The 26480-nt window shown below is 40.1% G+C and overlaps 1 protein-coding gene across 1 annotated transcript in view; it reads right to left on the bottom strand.

Annotated features, from left to right (window-relative positions):
• The window catches only part of PTPN5 (protein tyrosine phosphatase non-receptor type 5), a 69215-nt gene extending 43093 nt beyond the window's left edge, over window positions 1–26122 (bottom strand). Inside the window, exon 1 of the mRNA XM_010162939.1 lies at window positions 25961–26122. Coding sequence (XP_010161241.1) covers window positions 25961–26033 — 73 coding nt within the window. The 5' untranslated portion in view covers window positions 26034–26122. The remainder of the gene's footprint in view (window positions 1–25960) is intronic.
• Between the last annotated feature and the right edge of the window lie 358 nt (window positions 26123–26480).

Genomic DNA, 26480 nt, shown 5'->3' with positions numbered 1-26480 from the left:
CAGGAATGTTGCCTGTGCAAGGAAGCTGAGACCAAGTCTTGCAACCTAACCACCTCCCCTCCTATTTCTGGGCTCAGAATTAGGAGATCCTTTTAACATACATATAGGGAAGACAATGGCATTCAAACTGCTAAAGACTTTGCAAAGCACCAACTTTGGACTGTCATTTGAAGGTCAGTCTCCAACATATTTATCTGCCTATTGCCAAACAACTGCTGGAGCAGTAAAGAGTTTTAATAGAATATGGTAGTTCATTAAATCTGCAACATTAATTGTTTTTTCATAACACTGTGGCATTGTATCTATGAAAAGCAATGAAAAAATGGTTCTATTTAAAAGTGGTAATAGCTGTAGTCTTTGAACATATGCTTAATGAATAAATCTGTTAGGAAAAAAGGCCTGTGTGTATTGGAGGGGGGTAGTATGTTTGTTCTCACTTCAAGCGTGCCATGATGGCAATCATCAACAGCAAATGGCCTCTATTGTCGGGACTAAATAAAATTCCATTTGGCCATTTACTTTCAGGTGAAAATGCTTTTTTCTTTTAAGCAACACATTCTTTTAGCTAAACAGCTGAGTTGAAAATAAAGCAATGCCAGATTCACGTTATTTAAGGACACTTGATAAGTGTTCATGCTCCTTGGTAGATGCAAAGAACCACAATGTAGTAATACTCAGGCAGCTTGCTACCACAGCATGGGGTGCAGCACACAAGAAGCCAAATAGACGCTAGTGAAGAGGCATTCAGATCCCATGGGGAGAACAGTCTAACAACCCAGTGCTAGCATGTATTGTAGTGGTGGGCGCAATTTCAGGGTGAAATTATATGGAATACAGTGCAACACAAAACCTGAACAGAATAGACTATGTAAAGCTTAGATGACAATAGAAAGCTATGACGGCAAAGCACATGAGAACAAACTCAGTCTATGGGGTTTCCATTTCCATGAGCAGGTGGATGAATCCAATAAGCTGGTAGATTTGTTTATGAAATTAAAATGCCAACTCCTTACACTGGGAAGTAAGTATGGAAAATATCCACGGTTAAGCCATGGATGGCTGGGTAGTTTTGAAGGAAGCTTGACAGATGTTGCTAAAATGCATGCCAAAAAAGTCAAACATGTCAACATTTATTCAACTTCTCTTCTGTCCTCCCAAAAGCTCTTCTCACAGGGTGCCAGAATCTCTCCTTTCTCCACTAAACCTGACAGCTTGAGCTCTGCAGTTCCACTGGAAATGTTCCTAAGGAAGGTTCACCAAGACAGACTCCCTTCCTGTTCTTTCTTTGATAACATGCTTGAATATGGCTCTTTTTTGCAACATAGCCAGATCTCAACTGGAAGGCACATTTTGTGGTGAAAGGGCCATGGGGAACACCCAGGTTGCATTCAAACAGATTTCCTAGTGCAATACACTGCAGCTGGAAATCTAACAACCAGGTGAGACCAGGCCATGATCACCTCTGCTTTGACAACTCTTCTCAGGCAGCAGGTTGAGAGACTGCTCCTCACTGCTTTTGGACCATTGAGCATGACTCAACACCTGCTCTCCATGAGCTTTGCTAAATTCTCAATCCTTGCAATCCCTCCTCTTTCCTTTAAGAACTTTTCCCTGTGAACATGCAGAGCAGATCCAGATTAACAAAGATCAGAGATCATGAGTAGGTGGAAAGAGGTAAGAAGATGCATAAAGATAAAGCAAGTCTCAGGTTCCCAAAACTTCTTTTAGAACTGTGATACAATGAAGAAAACATTCCATCATTAAAACATCTAATTCTTGGGGATGGTATTCCCCTCCCTCTCTCCTCTTAATGCTATCCTTACTGCAGTCCTTTACTCATTGAGGTCTCTTGCATTTTCCCATGGTGACAAAGATGTCAGCAGTAGGCATAAGGAAAGCATGAAACCTCAACCTGCAAACTGCTAAGGCAGAGGTCTAGAAAGCACAATTTCCAAAAGCAGTAGAGGTTTGAGATACTGGGAAAACAGACATTAGACTTCCAAAGGGTGGTTTGCTTGAGCTAAAAAAAAGCAGTAAGACTGCTGCAGACACACAGGTCAGCAAGGTTTTGTTCTCAAAGATGACTAGCATTTTTACCAGGCTGATTTTCAGCTTATTTCAGCATGTAGTTATGTGATTAGTTTGTCCATTTAATTAATCAGTTAGTCCACCAACCCAAACAGTGACCACGAGGCATGCATAAAATTTGGTATGTAACTGCCCAATTCAAAACACTGCACCGTTTTGGATTCCACATCCCTGAAACAGGCCCTTTGGTATTTTTGACCTCTAAAATGTGTGTTCTATGACATTAAATCAGGTCCTACAAAATCACTCTCACCTGGTAACATGAAAGATGAAAGTTAAGCTAGACAACGGACTAGCAGCAACAGGCAGAGAAAGGAGATAAAATAAAGATTACAAAAGTGACCAAAGAAGGTGTATGTTTGCGAATAATGGAAATGAGAATATCTGATGAGAGAAGAGATGAAAGAAGGAAAATCAAATACAAGGCCATAGAAGAGAAGCTCACAGGAGGAGGAGGAGTGTGAAAGCCTGGCAGAAGGACTGAGTGGAGACTAAAAACAGCACCTGGCAGTAGCTCAATTCAAACAAGGCAGCATATGCAAGAAGTGCAGTACACTGAAAACTTCCTTCCTCTTGGGGATTAAGTAACCTCAGAGTTAGGGCAGAGCGTCTTCCCTCCCTCTCCTCTGGAATACCTTGCTCTAAACTGTGAAGCAGGAAAAAGTCTAGTTAAACTTTTCTGTGATTTTCATTTTTCCAATTGCCACTGTGAGCTCTTCAGGGAAATTTTCAAAGGTAAAGCTGCAGAAATCAGACACTGATTTTTCATTCATTTTTCTAGTGGGAAACATTATGGTGGGCACCCCCTCCTTAAAGGATTTAGGGCATCCAGAGGCCAGATTTTCAAATGGTCTAAGAAATGTTTCAGAATCCCCAATCCAGACAGATAGGACCCTAGTTCTGTTGAAACAACTTTAACCCGTTTTCAAAAGATGGGCCTAAGTTCCACTTTCAAAAGCGGTTTAAAAAATATAGAGTCAATTTCACACTGAAAGACAATGAGACAATACTGCACAGTTGCTTTTGAAACCGAGACTGGCATGCTTTTCAAACTGCTGCCTACCCTATGCTTTTGCTTCTTTTAATTGTCTATCTGCAAATATGGCACACAAATGTGTGTCTGTTTGTCACTCACAATTAAGAAAACGCAGGTGCAGTTGTGAGAATATCAAATACTACAAACTGGGCAGTCTGAGAACAGCCCAGCATTCCAGATAAATCTTTGTAGCAGTTCAGAATTTGAAAATGCCTACTCTACCAATACCAAACTGTCAGCATTGCCAGAGATCAGTCAGCTTCACAGTGTTCTAGATACAGTGACATGATGAATGATAATCTCTCCATGGTGATCTAGAAAGTCACTCAGTGATACAGAGACCCTGGGACAAATCAGTAAATTCTGTTGTGTTTTCGTGCAGGATGCCCGAAAGGTGAGCAGAGGATTCCAACTTCCACTGGAACTTCAGCAGAAAACAAATAATCAGTTTCCTTAAATGCCTCATAACATCCCAGTCTGAATAAGAGAGTATTATAGTTGGCATTAAACAAAAAGATATCCTTGATATTGTGACTGTTGTGCTGGGCTAATGGAGCTGGCAGAGGAATAAGCATACATCAGGGGACAGTGTCAACAGGTTAAAGTCTCTCTAAGTCACAAATGCCCGTTTACCAGAGTTATACCCCTTACTTGGTATCAGGCAAGAAAAACATTTTATACTCGGGACAGAAAAAGGAAGAGCATCAAATCAACTCACTTACCACCTGTCCAGCTTGAGAAAGGATGAAGTACAAGAAGAATTAAAAAAAAAAAAAAGCCTAAGAGCTTGTCCAGCCCTCCATAAAGGTATGCCACACAAAAAACATCTTCCAAACATTACCTTCCAAGCCACTGCTTTTCCTCTAAGATCTTGACAAAGACAAAATTTTGTTGAGCATTTACCCATGTTACTCACATAGCACATAACACATTGTAAATACATGTTACCCACATATTTAATCCATTGGTAAATGCTAAACTTTCCAACCATGGTTACATTTCTTTCGATTCTTCTTCTTGTTGCAATTGACATTTTCAACACTCTAACCTAGTGTGCTGTGAATGCCACTTCTTCAGGATGTGTAATGGAACAGGAAGAAAAACAACCTTACAAGAAAATGGGTGGAATTTTTCATGCCAAAGTCAGAGTGGCTTTTTTCATGGTTCTGTTTGCATTCCACATGCAAGCATATGGTTAGCCAAACTCTGCTAATGTTGCTATACAAACACTTCATAAGTACAGATCTCTTTCTGAATCAAGCATTCGTTATAAATGCTGACTACTGTTTATAAATGCTAGAGTGAAATCATGGAATGCCCATGTAATGAAAGCTCAATGCTAAATGAATGGTCTCTCAACTTGTATTTGTCAAACCATTAAGTAAAGAAAATAATCTCTTCTTCATTCCACTATGCTCCCAGAGAAGCATTCTTTCCACTGAGAGTACACTGCTATATTTTATTTCTCAAACAGAAGCAGTACAAACCACACAGAGCCAGACTAAGGCTTCCTTATTCACTCCTTCACTCTTCGTAAGAAATCTCCCCGAAGTCATCAGGATTATTTGTGCAACACCATCAAATGAAACAGGGATTACAGTCTGGCCCACAAACAATTATGCTCTCATGTATTGCAGATAGCCAACACCTTTCTTAAAGTTCCTTGAGGGCAAAATGTCTTATATAATCCTGAAAGAAACTGTACTAAAGCAATAGGGACTGTAGAACTAAAACTGGCACATGATAATTTACCAAATAGATACTTGTCAAAAAGAACAGATTAGATTTTTCATTTCACTCTGTTGAAAGCAGGGTACCTGTAGATGCAAATGTGTAGATGTACTGCACCTCAGCACGGCAAGCTGCCTCATTTTCATCATCTCTCTGATTCTTCGATGCTGCTCAGAGATGGACTAAGATTTCAATCAGTTTAATTTTTTTAGTGTTTTGTGTGCACACTGCAGAAGAAACTTGCTTTAACAAAGATTTAACTGAAAGACTTCAACTTCAAACTGTCAACCCAAGTGCACACTCCTTCAAAAATAGCATGTTAATTTTGCTCATCCCCACAGACTCATGTGACCTCTTTTGTCTGTATCTTGTTTTCCACCTGCATCACAGCAGCTCATGGCTATGGCACACTGCTACAGCAAAACTTTTCAAGTCTCCAGGAACACCATCCAGTTTTATTTCACTCTGCACAGCTTTTGCTTCATGCCCTGTGTTAGATATGAGCACATGCGAAACCTAACGTGAGGCAGTTCTGTGGAATAAATAGCCTTCTGGTTACCTAAAATTACCATTTCTTAATCCAGTCCATCATTTTCTGGTTTCACCACCCCTTTTCATTGGCTGGCACAAACACATTATAACAGTTTCCCAAGGCATTTTTCAGAATTTGAAAGTGAACACTGGTTTAACATTTAGCCTCCAACCTACCCTAACACAGCAATGCATTAGAAGTTTCTCATCAGTTTGCATGCCATGCAATGAAAAATGACAACTGTTTTCTTTGCACATGTTTCACCATTGCTCAGCTTAGACACTAGAACACTGGAAACCCTCAGCCATTCTACACAGCATTTTCTGCTATACTGAAGTTCATCAGGGTGTTTGTGACAGTTGAACAGATTATACTCTTTTCTTAGCCACATCTGAAACAAGGGCCAGTCTGTAGACAATGCCTGGACAATACTTTTACTTCTAACATTTATTGGAGCATCTTCCATCAACTTTAAAGGCATGGATTTGCATTTCATACACCATTTCCTGAGCCTTCACTCAAATTAGTATCATTGATACTTTCTAATTGTCTTTGCCTCTTGTGCCAAAACAAGTTTGTTCAGCCACCTCAGATTGAGGCCTTTCAGGGCACCTTTTCAGCAAGCACACTTGCCAGAGGCAGACTATACAGCCAACTTTCTTCCACAGTACTTTACCAGTGCTTCCACGCTGACACTATCACGTTAACACGAAGGTAACTACATGACCTTCAGCTCACATTCAACTGGAAAGCTTTACCACAAGTTTTTTGGTTGGAACTATTCCACTTTGATGTCACACGATAAATGATTGTCGATCTTTTCTTTCTTCCCTCCCACATCAGGTTTTCCCAGGCTAAGCTTTTCTGCAAGGCAGAACTACCCACGCCTTATTCTGCAATAAAAACAAAACTGTTTGAAAAACTTCCCTTTGTATTGCCCACATACAAAGAGTAAGCCAGTATAACTGCTGAATTAAAGATCTTTTTGATGAAAAAATCTGCAGGCTATGTACACGAACACGATATTTTGGCCAAGCAGAATCCTGTGCAGATGAGAAGCAGCAAATAAAGAGAGGAACACTCCTCTGAGGGCACTGTAAACCAAAAGAGAGGAAAAAAAAAAGTACAAAAGGGAAAAAAAAGCATTACTCTACTAGAATCATTCACACATTTACCCCCAAAGCAGCCATACTGGTGGACAGGAAATAGGAAATACTCAGTATCCTAAGAATCATATACTGGACTTATAGCACATAATTTATTTTTTTTAAACTGCACAGTTAAAAATACAATGTGTGTGTGGTTCCTGTTTTGGTGGATGGGTTAAATTCAATCATGGTTTAACTCCATACTTTTAACTATATTTTACTACAAATTTCAGCTCAGAGGTAAATTTGATAAACTCTGCAAAGTGATTTCTTAATTCATTATTCTGTATAACCAGCAGAACTGCATTTACATCTTGCTTTGAAATTAATACAGTCTATGACTATAAAGATCAGCAACATACACTATAATGTTTTTACTTCGGTTAAACTATCAAGAATAAGTGCTTTGAGGCAGAAAGTGCATGTTTGCTATTTACTGCATGTTTGTACATGTCCTAACAAAATGAGGCTTCCAATTATTTGTTCACATACAGAACATGGATTTGCCCTCCAAATGCTTCCTAATAAAGTCCTTCAGCATCCTCTTTCTGTAAGCTCAGCCTCCTTCACAGTGTGGAATTGATTCCAAAGGCACACCCGCATCAGCTGAACTGGTTCTGTAGGGTAAAAACAACCCCAGACTGCAATAGTCTATAGCTGCAGGTTGGTATGAAAGGCTAGTCTGGCACAGCGATTAAGGCACATTTAAGCTGTAACCAGAAGGTAAAGAGATCAGCTAATCAATAAAAAGAAAAAAGGTTTATCTATACCAGATGCATGATCGAAAGTCCGAAGTCCAGTACAGCTCTAAGAGCCCTCACTGTGCTGGTAGAAAACACTTTCTGGTAAGAGACAGAATAACTGTAGAACCAAATCTAGAATGACTTGGAAACACCCACTTCCTTGATGATTAAACAAAACTAATTTACTTGCTGCTTACCATAAATAAAAAACCATGTTTAAGACACCTGTGGATTGGATTTAAAAGGACTTTCTAAAGAGCTTTTAGGAGACAAAGACTCAATCCTTTAGGCTTCCTTAGAAATCCTAGTAAAAAGTAACTTCATAGACATCAAGTAGGTAATGAAGGTGAAATGGACTCTGCATGATATGAGAGCCACAGCTAGATTAAAAGAGATACTCCACTACAAGAAGATCTAGCAAAAAGTACCTGCCATGCTAACTGAGCTTTGCAAAATATTGACAACCTGCCATGAATCTTCCTTTCCTGTGTGTTTTTTCTTTTCTTTTTTGTTCCCTGTTCCTTTCATTCTCCAAGGAGATTAGGACAAGTTCTAAAAGGGTGTATGACTATTTCTCATCTGTACTGAAGTGACAGTATGATGTATCTAATCTTCCTTATCTTACTTACCATCTGACATGCACTTAGTCCTTTCAGTCACATAGTAGCTCAGTTCCAATGTCTTCTCCAGGACAGATGGTCCTCTGGGATTATCATTTACGTGCTTTATGCATTAGAATCCTAAAAAATAAGTGAAAAATCTAAGATTTAACACTATCAGATGTCCAAGAATCATTCAAGGATTTTACACATAATTTTCCTTGGAAAGAAATTCTAAAAGACCATGATGTGATTGATATTCATCCATAAAAGTAACAAGTCACTGATCTGTGGGGTAGGGTGAAGCATGGAAAGGAGATGAAGCATATTCCTGTGTTATTGATCCACTTTTCTTTGCTTATTGCCTCCATACAGGAATGGGGATCTACCTGAAGCCTTCCAGATATCCACAAGGTATGTACCAAAGTCTTTTAGTATTTAAGGAAAAGGGGGCAATCCATAAGCTAAGCTCCCTTAGTAGCCATCTGCTCCATGTGGAAAAAGCCTTCAGCTGAAATAATAAAGGCCAATTTAATTAAAATCTCAGAGAGTGCTTAAAGGTGTGAGAGTGTAAGACAGAAACCCTTACTACTTACTTGTGAAGGACTGTTGAATGTGTCATACCCACCACACAGTGAGGCTAGCTGAATACATCATTTGGAAACACAGAGTCCATCATAGCCTCAGAGACTGTGTGTCCACCTTGTCACCCAAAGCACAGCAAAAACAGGGGTAAAGAGGGTCATGCAGGCACGTAGAAAGAAATGCACCCTAACAAACTGCAATTTCTTTACACATTCTGCTATGAGAGGAGCCAGAGATATATTCTTTGGTCAGGTTATAAAGTACTCTGCCTCCTAGGCTTATATAATTGGTCATCTAATTCTAAGCACCTTGCATTGTGTACATCAGGCCAGTTCATTCAGTCTCATCCAAAGCCCACAGAAACCAATACAGCTCTTTCTATTGACACCAACACACTGTGCATCACAAACCCAATCAAGAAGTCTCCTGAGGAACAAGAGTATGAACGGCTAAATCCTGAAAGTGTCCTCTCCTACAGAGCTCCTGTTGAAATCACAGAGTTCATTCATTAGAAACTGATCTTTCCAGTTCTGAGCAGGCTAATAAATCACAGACTGCCTAGATACCCAGACTTTGCCTCTGACACTGGGACACGAGGTGACCACTGTGTACAGACAAGCACATTTGTATGTTAAAGAAAAACATATTTAAGAGCAAGTCACATTCTTAGAAGACACCAGGATACAACAAGACAGCATCCAGGTAAAAGCAAGTTAGCAGAGTCATGTGTGAGGTACACCTCAAAAAATCACCCCAAACAATATAGCACACTAACAATACAGCAATTAAGCAATCCTTTGCTACCCAGGACAAGGGACTACTAAGCCACGGGAGGAAACTTGCTGTAAAGGACTGTGTCTTTCACTTGTAATACAAACATAGTATGGAGGAATTATGTAGGTGCAAGAATAAGAAATACTGTCTATGTACACACCGTGTGTCAAAACATAATCCAAAAGTTATTCTTAAAACAAGAAAAATAAGGCATAAAGCATACAGATGGTATTTATGCTTTTATAACACCTCTCCCTCCCTTGCAGGAAAAGACAACCAATTATTTTCAGCTAGATGTTTTTATTAAGTTTGTTTTCTGAGGTGTTTTCTTAAGTCAAAGCTCAAACACTTTAGAAAAGATGTCATGCAGGAAAGTCCCAAGGGGAGTCAACCTTCTTTTACAGAGCAGGTGCCATGTAAAATAACTAACAAGCACCATAAAAAGATGGTGTGCATAGCTCCGAGACCATCATCAGCACTCCTATTGCTCCTCTGAAACTTCTGTCGATGACATAATCACCAGCTCTGTGCAATAGCTCCCAAGAAACGGGCTCCACAGTGTACTCATCCCACTCCAGCAGCACGTCCATGAAGTGCAGAACCAAGAAGTAACTGGATTTCATAAGTGATTGCCCCTGGAAAAAAGGAATTAGTGCCTCTTGACTCACTACTGCAGGGCAAATTATATTCCCAAACTACATCAAGTGGTCGTCTAAAAGATGCTATGCCTCTCTATACAGCTCTCCTTATGCTACCTTGCCTTGACATGAAGGGCTCCAGTACCTGAACAGGTTGCCCCAGTATATGAAGCTCTTACTTCTGTCAAGTGTAACTGACGGCACGCTCTCAGTCCAATGCAAACAGAAGACAAGGCTGCTAAAACTCAAACAAGAAGCATTCAGTGCTGTTACAAAAGCAGACTGTGTACAGGTAGTTACTGTGGTTCAGCTGACACAAGGTAACTTGACCACACATCACAGCTTTTAACATAAGGCTCTTTGCAATGACAGCAGCCCCACATGCTGTTCTCTGACCTTCCTTAGTGCCTACAGTCCACCACAATATTTGAATGCTGGTATAAAAGCGTTTTCTTTACACACACTGCTGTGCAAGGAACTGGGTATAATGACACTTCCCGAGAGGCCAAAAGAGTAAGAATTAATGGTGAAGCTGTAGGGATAAGGCCTGTATCTCTAGGTCCTTGTAGCTTCTAGAAAGAGTTACATGTTCTTAAGCTACATGCAACTGCCTTCAGTACAGGTGCCTGCAGTACAGTACTGCCTTCAGTACATGCCGGACCCCATGCTTAATCCCTTTCTCTACACTGCCTCTAAATTCAAGCATTCCTCCTCTGCTTCCTTTCCCCCACCAGGTAACTTAGTGCAAGTTTTCCACTGTTGAAGGAAATAAGCCCATCTATTGCCTAACATACCCCATCTTTCTGTCTCTCCCGAAACAGAACAGCATGTGAACAATCAGAAGAAAATACCACTAAAGCAAGGGCAGTTAGGAATCACTCCTGTCTCTGAAAATACATACAGCCTTCTTCTCAATTACCTTACATCTTGCAGTTATAATCAGTGCAAAACTGATGTGAAAACAATATTTGGATTTGGCAGCATTTTACACTTACTTCACACCAATGCAGAAGTGTGCTGCCATGTGCCCATGACTATGAGGAAGACCTTGAAGGCAGAGTAGTTTTACAGAAAGCCAGGCACCTTGAACAATAAAGGCAGTACAAATGCATGACCTTGCTTTCAAGACTCTTGTGTGTCCTTCATTATACTGACATGAGCAGCTAAAACTAGTCACAGGAGCACTTATTCATGTGCACAAGTGCCAGCAAAATCAGGCTGTGAATTAAGAGAAGATTTCAGCACTTCATTTTGCTCTGTGTGAAACCTCTAGAGGATGTGTCATAGAGGACTGATAAGCAACTGCAAAACTGGTAGTAAGTACTCAGCAACGCGCTCAGACTACTTCATGGAAGCAAGAGCACTTTTATCTTGTGCTCTGTATAACAAAACCCTATGTTTTTAAGCTACCAGGATAATTTTTGCTGAAAACACTAGCATAGTCTGCCCAGACACAAGCAAAAATTGTACACACAATTATTTGGATATATACCCTGGCACTAACAAAGCAGCAAAGCAGGTTAATGTGCAGAAAGCCTCATCACAGAACAGTAACACAAATCCAGAGAATAGAACACAAAATGACAGAACCATTCATTGCTACTGTTCACCTTCTCCTTGTTCTGGGAAGGACACAGAATCTGTTCCAAAGAACACATTACTCAGGCAGTCTGTGGTGATGTTGTGTTGTAAGATGTTCCCTCACTCCATCTACAACCCTAAATCAGACGAGAGTATTTGCCTGAAAAGGGACTACACAGAGCCACACACTCTCCTTTTGTCCTTACATTCCCTTTTCTCCATCTTAAGAATGGACAAACCTGAAGACAAGGCCAAGTCTCCTGGGGCAGAGGAACAGAAACATGTTATTAAAATAAAGTGTGCACGTAAGAGGTTTCCGTCTTGGGATCTGAAAACCAAGTTTAATTAACCAGCTGAGTGGAAAGCACAGTTTATATAATGCAGACTATCTGTGGACTCTCACTCCAGTCATTCCACACAACTCCTTGTAACTGCTAGTCCACATAATAGTAATTTTTGCTGGCAAAAATAAAGTAACTAGGATGAGGGATCTCAATGTCAACTTTCACACAGCTCAAGAAAGAAGAAACTAGTGTTTAAAATAGAGGAAATAGAGACCAATCCATCCATATTACGCAGGCTACTAAATAGTTCTGTAAGGGAAATATGGCTTTGTTGCTTCTTGAACTCCTAGAAATTAGTTTTTCATCAGAAGGAAAGTTAATCAGTGCTAGAAGGATATTGACAGGTTCTGCCACTGTCAATGCAAGTCTCCACCTGTTCTCTGCAAGTCTGCTTTCTGAAATACAGTATGCTTATGAGATAAGCCAGTGAAAAGCATGATGAACTTGAAAAAATTTTAGCTCTGGGAATAACTGAGGTCTGTCCTCATCTGGTTGTCAGGACACAAAAATAACTTGGCAGTTTGGGATTCTGCCTTTGGTTTCCAGTGTTTCCATTTTCTAAGATCCAGCTCAAGAGATTGTCTCCCACTCTGTATCTGCAAGTTCTTAGCTCAGTGGGTCCATTCTTGGGGAATTTAAATGAGACTACCATCCAAACAGCCACCACAGTGTTCGCTTCACACTGCATTTAAGATGATCTAACCTTACACTGCTGCAGAAAGGGAGGGGTTTGTTTCATCCTCTTCACTCTCCTCTATTGCATCATATCCATCTATCTTATCTATCTATGCAGCAACAAGGCTGCTGCTTCAGCTTGTAGAATTGATGGAAAACTAATTAACTTGGGGGGGTGGATTAGTCATCATTGGAGGAGTAAAAGGGGGACCATCTTCAGCGAAAGCTCATCACTAGATTAAACGCAAAGTTGAGCTGCACTCTGCTTACAGGGATGTCAGCTTCCCTGGCTGTTCAGCTCAGTAGCATCTGTATGTATATTTTAAAACCATGGCTAAGCAAGTATCAAATGGAATTCAACTCCTTTGCTACAGCCTACTAGTTTTTGTGAAAACCTCACGACAGTGTTATCAAAGAAAGAGAGATCAAACCTCAATCAGGGCAGTTAAATACAAAACTTTCCAACAACATTCCCACTGGAGAAAACAAAAGGGTTTTCCAGCCATTAAAAAGTGTAAACTCAGATAACAACATACGATATGCATGGCTATCCTAGTGAACATTTATAGTAATTACTTGAAATTCCAATGTCACTCACAATAGATATATCAGCTGGTAGTTTTAAAAATTTGATCGTATATTAAAAACTATGACAAATATTGTTTTCTGTGCATAGAGATAAACATCCTGCTCAAGGATCTGAACTCCTATTTAGAAACAAAACCAAACATTAAGAATAAAAAGCACTCAGTATGGTTCTGAGACACATATGTGGCTGCATTGCATATTCCCTGCCTACACTGACAGTGTGGGAGCTCTGTTAGTCATCTAATGCGCATATTTGCTTGGCACAGTGCCTTTAGTTTCTTATGCAGGCAAGATTAAGATGATCACCGGTTTATTGTATTCTCACATCTTCATTGCATGTTCATCAGACAGTATGACCAGGCCTTTCCAATTCAAACTACAAGCTGTTACCAGACAGACCAGTTCAAAGCAAAGCCTAAGGACTGGAAGGTTAAGAACATCTATAAAGACAAGGGTGACTTTTAGATTCATGCTGCTTAGACATATTTTTTGGTGGGACCTAACAAAATGTTTATTTTAAGAATAAGGACTTTTTATTGAAAAGAGCCTAATTTAGTTTTGCTTTCAACCCTGACACAGATACTTTTACTATCTTCAAGGGCATGTGAGGTCCTCTCCTTGCTTTAACTGTCCTTCTCTGCCTCCATTCTGGGAGGAAGCTAGAGCAGAATCTGAATTTAGTTTTCAAGTAAGGCTATCATAAGACCTCCTTGCCCAGACTAAAGCAGAATCACACAGATCTCATCCTTCTGGCATTCCAATTTCGTTTAAACCATACAAAACACATACAAGAAAGGTGTACCTTTTTAGTTTAATGTTGATAATGAGATCTGAAGAAGAACGTAGTGAGGCAATTTCCAGGTGCCTCAATGTTGTCAGACCTTGAAGGAGTGTCTCTGGCCATTTCCCCTCCCAAATGGCCCTGGATGCTGCAAATTAGTATTTTACCATGAGATACTTCATGTTACAACCTTTGTACAGAATTAACAGAGCACCAATTAAATTGCTTTCTGACACACAAGGGAAGAAGTGCTTTGAGGGGAGGTAGAGCTCACATTGTTTCTTAGACAACTTGATGAACCTACTTAACACCAACTACTGTATTTATGTCAAGGAGAAGTCTTCACACTGCCCCGCTCCACTGAGGAAAGTGGCAAGGCCAGCCTTCAAGGGCAGGCTGGGACTGCCTTGCAGGACCTCTTCTAACCCCTTCTTTATTTTAAGTGCCTTTGGCAATACAGGCCGCCACATCTCTGCTGGTTTTGCCCCAGTTGTGCACAAGTTTGGATTCCTGAAGACGGTGGTGCTTTTGTGTAACGTCTGCTGACTCTGCTCAGCATGTTAGCATCTAGCTGAAGGGAACAGCTTTTGACAAGCAGGAGTTCAGAATAGGTAAGATCTGGTCTGGTCTAGTGGAGCTCTGTCTTTAAATTCTATGATGGCGAGACAGAAGAAATATGTGGGAAGCATCCACAATAATCAACCACCTCAAGTTAATTAGCAATTAATTTAGCAAGCTACTAAAGTCTAGCAAAAATGAATCCTGAGAGATTCTGGTCACAGTTACCCTGATGTAAATCTAGATTAACTCCTAGAGAGAACATCAATCTCCATGACAGTTACTTCAGATTTACACGCAGCTACTCTGAATTTGTGCACTTGTTTTCACAGCCGTGTGGGAGATCTGTCTCAACACAAATCAGCTCTGCTCTCCTGCAGATTCTGCAAGGTACACAGAGTTACATTTTTGTAAAAATCCAACCTCGGTGAAATGGGGAAATTAAATTCTCTGCTCTGATGAAACCTAAGCCTCCCACATAACAGACAAAAACCCTGCTACAGAGCCAGTCGCTACGAGTGGTCACAACATCCTCCTCAGCTCTCAGTCTTCAGGCACTAAGGGTAATTCCCTCTCCCTGGATTTCACAAAGCACAACAGCATCAAAATGACAACCTTCTTCTGCCTAGGACTCTCATCAGAGTATTAAGAACACCAGATCTACAGAGTGCACAGTTTTGAGTCCAGGCTCACAACCCTACCAAAATCCATGAGTTTTTTCAAGGTCATCTTCTAAGAGGGTAAAGAGGGAGCAAACACCTTCTGACCATTAGCACTGCTCCATGTGATACACACTGCAGCTATGTCAAAATTAGGTAGAAACAGGAGTTACTGTCCTGCCACACAGCCCTTCACCCTTCTACCAACTCTACTCAGCTCTGCAGCCCTATCTCTGGACAGCCATCACTTCCCCCTTCCTTTACCCCTTAAACTAACCACTGGATTAAGATGATATAATGCTCCTTCCCACCCACACAAATCTCAATCCCAGAAGTGCAGCTCTGCTCATGAAACTCTAAATTGACTCAAGTAAGGAAATGTTTGTATGCTTCTGGATGAGCCAGAGTACAGGTCATAAGTAACAAAGAGCAGAAACAGATCACAGACAACATACAAATGCAAGTGCTGTAATTCTAAATTCAACATATGTCCAGAGAGCTTGTCAAATGGTTTGTGGAAACATTATGAAGAGATACTTAGAGCCACTTTTGCTAGATGGTTTAAATTCACACTAAGAACTTCCATCAATATATAAATGTTCCCATACCAGCCTAACTTTGACAGAATTGGACACACTCCTACTCCATTCCACTGAGGATTATGTTCACACTGCAGATCCTAACTGCCTCACCTAGTTTTATCCTTTGCAGGAACTGGATATCTGAAGGAGCCCCAAATCTGCTTGCTATCCCTTTGTTTCATGCCATAAGTAGGGCTGACAGGGTTACTCAAGATGATCCATCAAGCTCAGAGCACAGTCTTCATGCATTCATAAGGATGTCTCAGAAATGTATTTCATTTTGGAATATTGTTTTCTGTTCTCATGTGCAATACAGCTCTGAAGACTGTTTTGCCATTAAATATTAGCATGGATTCATGATCTCTCAGTACTGAGCCTCCAACCAGACAGCCTGATTAGCTTATGAGCAAGCATCACACTAGCAAAGCATATGACATGAGTAAAGGTGGCCAAAGTTTCCATGGTTCCCAGCATTTTTAGAGTTCAAACAGCATTAAGTCGAGTACATTCACAGGTCAGTCAACCCACAGCAGAATACAAAGAATATATGTAATCACAAAATAAGCTTTGTCTTTGATAGTATTCTTTTTTTTTTTTTTTTTTAAATAAGCTATTTTCATGGTTAATGGCTAGATTGGGGGGGTATATTTTTAATCTATAAAATTGTTTGAAAAGGGAGAGTCATTTTAGAGTGAAGCATTCTAAAGGACTCACTAATTCATTTACTCTCTCTCTCTAAAAAGATAAACATTCAGGTTTTTACAAGAAAGATTAGTTCTCACTTCAGTATTTAAATGAAGTGGCTGAAAAGTATTTGGCAACCAACAACTTGAAAACAAAGTGGTAATTTTAGGGTGGCACACTTTGAAAGGTAGTATATAACAGCTAAATAAATGCTGATCTTTATAAAAGATCAATTATAGTTAAGCAATTCTACACAAAGGATTTTCTTCTACATAGACCAGTTCAGTTCTTATAATTAGACCTCCCAAAAGCTATTAAACTTTTATCAACTTGTCTCCAGACAGAAGTTATGTCAGTGTAGTAGGATGAGTATTTTAAGAATAGTTACTCCAGGATGAGTATGATGAAGTTGTTTAGAAAGTTATTGCACAGTGATATTATATGGGTAACCTGTAACTAGTACAGAATATTGTAGCAACCCACAAATAAAAACAGCTGAAGCCTCCAGATGTAGCAAGAACTAAGTAAATCCCACAGCACCCTATCATGGTTCTCTCAACCTCCATAAAATTACTGGGCAGAAATAAAGCTAGAATTACACCTACATCTCAGGTACCTTTTCTGAACTTAACCAAACTTCACCAACAGGTGAGACAGGAATCCAATGGGTTACTGAGGGCTGGGCATGAATATACTGATTAATTTCTAGAAGACTAACTGGACACAAAGCAATCTGTCTTTCTATCACTTCTCAAGGATCTCCCCAGCTGACTCATCCTCCTGCCCAAAGTACAGCATGAAAGTAAAATAAAGTAAAACAGAATCTCTGACGTTATCAGAATCAAAATTGCTTTGTATAGTAGCAAGAGATAAATCTAAAACCAAAACTGGATGCCAATTTGCAAACTGCCATTAAATTTCCAGGAAGATAATCCACCAAGGAGCATACTGCACCCTAGAGAGTCCTTAGTGAATAGTATCACATTTGCAATAGGCTAGTTAAGGTTGTGTCAGCATTTACATTATAAATTCCTTATTATATGTTAGCAAAACAATCCTGAAACATGATATACAGGGTTCCAGTCCAGGAAGATAAGACTCTGGGAGGGAGGCAGGGAGAAAGTTTTAGTATCAGGGCAGATTGGAGTTCATATTTTAATTTGAAAACACACACACACAAAAAAAAAAAGCTTGGAACCATTTCAAGTTCCAAAAGCAAAGAACATTTTGGCAAGCATTTAAGGCCAAATCCTCGAGGTGGTAAATGCCCTTGACTCTAATCTCAGTAGGACACATGGGTGGTTAGCATCCTGAAAAGAATGAGGGATTACCAGTGTCTAAGTACTCATTCATATCAATGGGTGTTAAAGCACATAGCTTTAGAAAGAGAAGTTTTCTTGTTTCCATCACTGTACCAAATGGCATCTTGTTTGCTAAATAGCCACCTTCTCAGGTTAAATTGCCCCATTGATCCCAGGGTGCCACACACCACTGAAGGGAGCAGAACTAGTTATCCCACAAGGATGAATGCAGCACCTCAAACTATCAGTGTATCCATTTAGCCTACTGCTGCCACAGCCTTAAAAATTAATGAGTTCTCTGGAGACTATACAGACATAATGCTCAAAGCAAAAGAAGCTGCTGCCCATACTGTTTTCCTCTCCCTAGACACCACTTCCAGTCAAAACCGAATAGCAGCTTTTGCCCCCCAGCAGAGTATTAGGATCCTTTCAAAGAGAAAAAATACCTATGTTTGTGTGGATAGGCCTTGAAATTCACAACCTGCAAGCCAGCACCATGTAGTCTGATCTTGTTCCCTCCGCCATCTGGGGTATTTCTGACATTAAATTCAGCATGAAGAGAAATTAAGCTTCATTTTTCAGGTAACTTCTGAAGTTATCTTGGTCCAAGTTTTATGAGGATGCTAAACCTTGCTTAGAAATAGTAACCTGCATACAACTAAACGGGGTGCTTAATTTCTCCTGCTCTAGCACTGACTTATTTCTCGCTTTTTCTGCGTGGCAGTTAACACCACACCCACAGATATGATATGGCACATACACAGAAACACAGGGCAGCAAAGGCATTTACGTAAGGCTCCTTCTTTAAGGAACTATCTCACGCAAAGGGGAACATCAGCAGATGGGGCTCTGCTTCTGCATCATATTCTTCAAATGTGAATGCCTGGTGGGTGCAGAGGTGGGGTAGGAACAACCACTCTCTGACCCTTTCCCACCCTTGCTTTTCATGCCACCACTGCACACAAAAGACACCAAAGAGAAACAGCTTCTTTTGCCTTCCAATCCCTTTGCTTCCCCAAAAACACTCTCCACATCAACCAGTGTCAATGAGAAATAATCTGCCAGAAAAAGGCTTAGAAATCCTCAAACAAAATATGTTAAGCATTCAGAGTTATCATCAATTAATGGCTCCAAAATGACGCAATACGAGATGAGCACAGCAGAGGAGCTTCAAAATTTACACTGAACTAAGGTCTGAGATCAGTTCTTGAAAAGGAAAAAAATGCTTCTCTAGGACAAAGGACCAATACCATATAAATCACTATGACTAACAAGCAAGGCTTTATCTAGCCTGACATGTTAGCAGCATCTTCAATTTCTACTCATCTCTACCTCTGGTAATTTATGAAGCATCAGCTCCTAAAATCATGCAGCAACTGAAGAAGAAAGTTGGCCATCACAAGTAGGCAGATTTAAGTTCAGTATTTCAGGAAATGGCCTAGAAATGGCTGGATGGATTAATGTGGAATTTTCCAGGACCAATACTGGTTTCAAGATGATATTTCCAAATACTCACTGTGTTCTTGGAATCAGAGAGCATTAGGTCCATAGCAATCAGATGCAAAAGAGGAACAAAAAGCAGAAGCAAATGATTCTTTTATGTATCCTGCAGTGGTGGCCATCAGCTCATTTCAGTCCATGATAAAGTCCCTTACAAACAAGGGATTCTATAGCTTCCAGAGAAAAGCTGCTTCTTTCATACTTGGACAACATCAAACAGAAGCTGCTAAACTGAGAGGATGTACTGGACAAAAGGGCAGTTTGCACTTCCTTGGTTTGAAGCCTTTGTAGCAGAAGGTTATTCAGCTCTTTGTGAGAGAAAGAAATACATAGCTAGAGATGACACTTGGGCTGGAGAGGTGACAGACACAGATACAAAAGATGAGAGCCATGCACAGAGCAGCAGAGATTGGCAACAGCTGAAAAAATAAAGAAGAAAAGCTCATAGACACAGATAGGAAACGATCTTCCAAACTGGAATAAACATCCGGTTTCAAGGACAGTAAATCAGCTTAGAGATCTGCTCTCAATTTCTACTTCTGTTCAGTATCAACAACCAAGGGAGTAAGTAGGATGCCTTAATAAAGCAAATTCCCAAATGACAGCAGACACTATTCCAGCTAGCTTTGGACTGCCTTCTCTTCCCAGGGTAATCAGCAATCTCATAGGCACAGCTTTACAAATCCCAGGCCACCAGATAAAAAATGCCAGTAGCTGTGACAGAACCCAGGAAAGCCAGAGACAGCATTAGCAGGACCTGACTTTTAAGCTAGCTTGCCAAGCAGAAGATAATCTTTTTCTAAATCCTGCTTACACAGGTAATGGTCCCTCTGTCCAAACACAGGAACCAGCACCATCTCTGAATCAGTATCTTGCCACTGGCACAATTTTTGGGGGTCAAAAAAACCCCTTTATGTAACATTAAAGTCATGCCCAAGACTAACACAAAGCAACAGTTCTCAATTTAATCTAATGCAAGATAATACAATATAATCTAATCCACTCAAGGATAACACACTGAAAACTGATGTTCTGAGCTGCACAGAACACACTGCAGATAAAACACATTGTTGCTTAATTGCTGGTTCTCTCATTATCTAACACCACTACAAAACTTGAGAGCACGGAATCTCCATTTGTCATCTGCTGCCCACTGGCAACAGGCAGAACTGCAGCAAATGGCCAAAACTATATTCAGTAGCAACATCTACAGTGTTTCCAATCAGAAGTTTAAGGGGTTATGGTGCCAGAGAGCACATACAAAATTCAAAGGGACAATGTTTTTTCCTAACAAAATTCAGGACATACACTGTTGTACATGATGCTTAAAGCTCAAAAAAGATAAAAGTTAAAAATAAATGGCAGTACCTACTTCAGGGAAAAAAATACACAATTAAGAAACTAGAGATGTTATAAAATGTACATAACATGGAGAATGTTACACTCGCTTGCAGTAATTTACCACAAAAAACAGAGCACTTAAGCATCTGAAAACATGGTTTAAGACAAAAAATAATGGGCTAAAATACACACAGCATTTTGGCACTCACCTGCTTACGTGTGTCAGTGCAAGTTGGGCATCACCTACCTAAGTGTGTGAGAAATCCCCCTCTAATTTAAAATAAAGTGTTAACTATTTTAATTACATGGCCATTCTAAATGGGCTCTGAAGTGCAGAAGCAATCACCAGCAGAATAAAATAGCCATTAGATGCTTTTTATTCAGAGAAATTGTTACAATAATTTACTCAGCTCCCAGCAGTTTCATAACAAAGTAGTCACATCTGCAGTTTCACAAAAATGATCACGTCTGTGCCAATGTTTCATCTTATGAATGTTTGCAGGCTCTGATTTCCATGTTTAGAAGAGGACTGAAACAAGTCAACTACTTAAATTATTCTACCTCTCTGGCTTGCTATTCTCAAACTTAAGGAGCAAATGCTTTGGTCACTGTAATGGAATGGTGGCAGTGATCTGTACTGCCAAGGGAGGCTCTGCTCCTAAAGGAGACAGTTACAGCCAAGCCCCAGGCGGGTAATAGGCACTGTTACTGAGACTGAAAATGAGGGAACAGATGCTGTTGGAGTACCAAATGGAAGGTGTGCTGGAAAAGAAAATAAACAAATCTAGCCATACTCAACAAATCAAGGCTCAGAAAGGAAGCAGCAAGTCTCTGTTCCTACAAGTAAAAATGGCTCTGCAGAACAATCAGAAAAAAATGTACTGCCTGATGAATAAAATGGACTCCTTTTCCCTAAATCTCTGCATGATGCTAGAAAAAAAATAATATTAAGCATATTTTATTTACCTGCATTAAAAAAATAAAAAAGCACCAAAGAAAAAGCAACTAGGCAAGTGTAATCCAGTGAACTGACAATAAATTCAAAACTGGTATCATGTATCCAAGGGAATGCTTCAAGTAACATCTCTGGCAAAACAAGTACTCTCTTAGAGAGGCTGAATCAAGATGCCTAGCTTGCTTCTAAATGTTCTGACCTAAACAGCATGACCTAAATTTTGCAAGAGTGGAGAAAAATGAAACCTCAAGCCCACAAGGATTCTCACTGCCATCAGCAGGCCTGCAATAGTCTGCCTTCCTTATTATTTGATGGGAATATATGCCTGTACTTTAAATAGCTCAAATTTTGGTCAAGTCCAAGACACCACTATGAGATGCAAAATTTCATGACTGATTGAGAAACACATGGAATGCATCCAGGGAGATCCAGCTGCTTGCCTTTTGAGTAGGTAGCTACCCAGTAGCGGAATTGTAAGAACAGGTCTCCAGAGTGGCTCTGTAGAAGAGCTTCTGGTGTTTTTGTGTTGTTGCTACAGCTGCACATGACAACTGTCAACCTAGACACCACAGACTGCTAGTGACAGCTTGCTTCCAATTTTCAAAGACCAGCTGGGATCAGTGAGCAGGTTCAATGGACTGTTCTGCTCCCCCGTACTTTTCTCAAACAAAGAGGAAACTTCTCGACTCCTCCTCTCCCCATTATTGTTCACTTACAACTCTCATTCTACACACGTGAAATAAAGCTGTGGTCCTGGCAAGCTGGTAGAAAGCAGGAACAGGGCTACAAAAATCTGAAATCAGATGAGTTTTCTGCCTACAAAAAAAAAAAAAAAAAAAAAAAAAGCTAGTTCCTGTTGGTTTAGTCCATCTCAGCTTCTTTAATCCTGCCTTCCAAAAGGATCCAGAGCTTTTCATACTCCAAGGGAACCTTCACCTTATCTCACATCCAGAAAGTATTCACCTCCACCTAAAAAAGTCTGCAATGCTGTTGGTTGCTAAAAATCTCCTCCCGTTGAAGCAGCAGGAAGAGAAAGAAGGTAGTAATTGGAATGACCTGCTTTTATAGACTGGAAGTCATCTATTTTGAAAATAGTTATTATTTATAGCACCCAAGAGATACAGTTCATAACAAATACCCTCACCGTGCACAATTCTGAGCTTTTGTCAGTAGTTTTGGTTATTCAATGACATCTGAAAAAGCTCTCTGCATCTTTACACAAAGCCAGCATTTGTATTTTCTAACAAACTCTAAGAAACCATTAGAGGCTCATGATATTGCTAGTGTTACAAACAGAATATGTTCTCCCACTGAAGGGGAGTAGGAACTAGCTGCAGGGAAAAATGAAATGTTTGTCTCTCAGAGCAGAAACCAAAAGGATCGCTACTTTCTAGAATTAGGGAAAAAAAAGAGATTTGACCTCATTTTGATAGTGAGGTATACATTCATCATCTAAATTCATCTAAGCCATCCCTACTAAGAGGTGAAATCAGCAGAGAATTAAACTATACATTAAATGGTAACATAAGTAGGATCATGAAATCATTTTGGTTGGAAAAGACCTTTAAGATCATGAAGTCCAATCATAAACCTGATGCTGCCAAGTCCACCGCTAAACCATGTCCCTGAGCACCACATCTACACCTCTTTTAAATCCCTCCAGGGATGGTGACTCAACCACTTCCCTGGGCAGCCTGTTCCAATGCTTGACAACCCTTTCAGTGAAAAAATTTTTCCTAATATCCAATCTAAACCTCCCCTGGCACAACTTGAGGCTGTTTCCTCTTGCCTTGTTACTTGGGAGAAGAAACTGACCCCCACCTCTCTCCACCGTCCTTTCAGGGAGCTGTAGAGAGTGAAAAGGTCTCTCCTCAGCCTCCTTTTCTCCAGACTAAACAACTCCAGTTCCCTCAGCCACTCCTGGTAAGACTTGTTCTCTAGACCCTTCAGCAGCCTTGCTGCCCTTCTTTGGATGCCCTCCAGCACCTCCATGTCTTTCCTGTAGTGAGGTGCCCATTTGGGGACCTCCAGTCAACTGGGACCTCCCCACTCAGGCAGGACTGCTGATAAATGACAGAAAGTGGCTTCGTGAGCACTTCCTGCAGCTCCCTCAGTACCCTTGAGTGGATCCCATCCAGCCCCACAGACAGACTTATATGTCTAAGCAGTGTAGCAGGTCACTAACCATTTCCCCTTGGATTATGGGTGCTTCATTCTGCTCCCTGTCCCCATCTTCCAGCTCAGGGGACTGGGAACCTGGAGAACAACTGGTCTTACTACTAGAGACTGATGCAAAAAAGGCATTAAGGACCTCGGCCTTTTCCTCAGCCTTTGTCACTTGCATACAATGAAGGACTGAGATTCCCCTTAGCCCCCCTTTTACAGCCAATGCATTCATAGAAAGTTTCTGATGTCTTTTACAGCCGAAGTTCTGTTTGGGCTTTGTCCTGAAAGAAAGTATAGATGGAATAACTGAAGGTAATAAAAACATTCCGAATTTTATCTCCTCAGTAAAAATATTACTTTCTAGAAGATTTTCAATTTAAATTTAAATTCAATCACAATTTTAGAATATGTTTTAACTCACAGGCTAACTCTGAGTTTGTTGTAATACTTTCTTTGACTCTCATTTGCAATTATTTCACAGGCTGAGGTGGTCCCATAGTGCAAATACTCCACTGTCAAATACTTAAGAGCCTGTCATGAAAAACATAACTTAAAAAACATGTATTATAAAGAAAATGTAAAATACTGATTTTTACCAAAATTCCTATAAATAATTTCCTTTTTTATGAAAGAACAAATTCCTTCAAGCATCTTGTTTGCTGCTTTGCATTCATAAACAGTGTCCACTTGTCCCATGCCTGTCCCTTTGCTGTTATTTAAAACAATTTTACTTTACTGACTTAAGTTTACAGAATAGTGCTATTCTTATGTCCATTTTCAACATCTAATTCTTAATGACACAATGCAAGTTATCTTTACCCGTACTCCTTGCATTTGAGTAAAGGGTATACATCTCCAAACACACAGAACTCACAGGACCTCGGGAGACTGTGATTTCTAGGTATAATTCTGATTTCAGTAAACGTGCATTTCAAGAAGTAACAAATGTCACAGAGTCACTTCTCTGCTGCACTAGTAACACAAGATGCATCATTACCTGAATAAACAGCTACAACTGTAAACACAAAGTATTCAACATAGAAAGTATTCCATTCACCATACAGATATAGAACAAAGGAGTGGGTATCTAAGAGGACATTTAATCTTAACTTCTCATATTGGGCTTACAGAAGAAAATTCGTATCTTTACCAAAGCACATGCACTTTGAAGATTTTTGTGCTTTTGTTACACTGTAACTTGCATTGTTATTGGGCTCCTTTTGTTGTTTTACTCTCCTTTATGTTTAGATGTGATTTCACCAACTTCCACAATAGTAATTTAGATCTAAGAGTCTGTCTACACAGGGCTACTTATCAGAACAGTTATTCTGAATATTCAGGCATATATATTTCCATGTTCCCAGTCTGCTTCTGTAAGAGTTGTGCATGGAAGATAAGCTTGGTACGGTAACGTTAGCAAATGTCCATACGTGAACTAGCCCTCCATTTCCCAATGAAACACATCCATGTGCTGCATCTCTCAAGGTCACACAGGAATGAAAGACAGGATTTGATCACTGCCTACTTATAAACAGACACATACTTTGCAAGATTGCTTTCTGCGTTTAGTGATTCTTACAAGAAGTGTGTAATGAAGGTGAAAGGAGATGGAAGCTGGAGATAAGGCTCTTCCACCTTTTGTAATGGAAAAATCCAAGTCCACTGGACTTGTCCACTAAAATATCCACTAATATTGATTTTTTTTTTTTCTCCAGGAGCAGTTATCCATCTTATATCTGCCAAGTATAGTGTTATTTTTTATTTAATATTGAAGTACAACTGTATAATGTATTTCAAGGCATAATATGCAGTGTTAATGTCCTAGCCTCCTGACTTCTAACCTGTTCCCCACTGACAGGACCCTACACTGCAAGAAACCTCAGTGATAAAAAAGGACTTTGCAAGGGTGTGGACATCATTCATATGAAATATTTTGCATATTTCATGACAACAATGATTTCATTACCTTTGTCAACTGCAGGTTTCAAACAGCCAATGAGCTAGCATGTTTGGGACATACAGCTTTTAAAATGGAGGCTCCTTTGGAACTAGTAGTTTCAGTCACCCTGTAAAGCCTACACCATCCATTTCCCAGATCTCCTAGCAGTTCTGGAAACAAAGTAGTTCAGAAATGATGGCTGCAGATCTGAGGTTCACCTGGGTAAATAAAATTACTTCCTCTAATGTAAAGGGATTTAATTCACACTCACATGCAGAGAAAACCTAGTTGCTCCACAGTCATGGTAGTGTAACTGAACAGAAACAAATGCATCTACAGAGGTCCTGAAAGCAGACTCTAGCCCGCTATTAAGTTTCTTCAGTGCAATAACTTCTTATAAACCCAAGGACTTCTAGTCCTCCTTAAGACTTACAATTTCCGACTAGACTATGGTGCCATCTTATGCTGTCAGCGTCTGCCAGGAACTCTGGAGCTCTATCCTCCATCAGCTTCTTTAAGGAACATTCTTATCTTGCACAAAACTGCTGTCTTCAGAGTCCCGGGTGCTCATCAGCACTTTTAATGAAACATGATCTGTGGACAAATGAGTGGTAGAACAATTCTAGTGATATATGAATTACAACATCTGAATGATTTAAAAAAGCAGTGTAATTAAGACTAGCGGTGTCACAGCTTATGCAGTTTGATGAAGTGGTGTACGCACAGACACCAGTTTGGATAGTGACACGCTAGCTGTGCGTGTGATGGGGCAAAACCAGAGAGCAGGCTCTGCACACTGCAGCTATCAGTAACTTCTCATTGAAGCTTTCAAAATCTGTCTGAAGCTCTGGCACATCCAGAAGTACCAAGTATCCACACTCAGGATTATGAAGACGGGTATCATCCTAAACAAATTCATGCACACAAAAGATATTACATCCAGTTGTCACTCT

This window comes from Antrostomus carolinensis, unplaced genomic scaffold, assembly GCF_000700745.2.
Source record: "Antrostomus carolinensis isolate BGI_N321 unplaced genomic scaffold, ASM70074v2 scaffold332, whole genome shotgun sequence".
Classification (NCBI taxonomy): Eukaryota; Metazoa; Chordata; class Aves; order Caprimulgiformes; family Caprimulgidae; genus Antrostomus; species Antrostomus carolinensis.
Note: the sequence above shows the minus strand (reverse complement) of the source record. Positions and strands in the feature narration are given on the sequence as shown.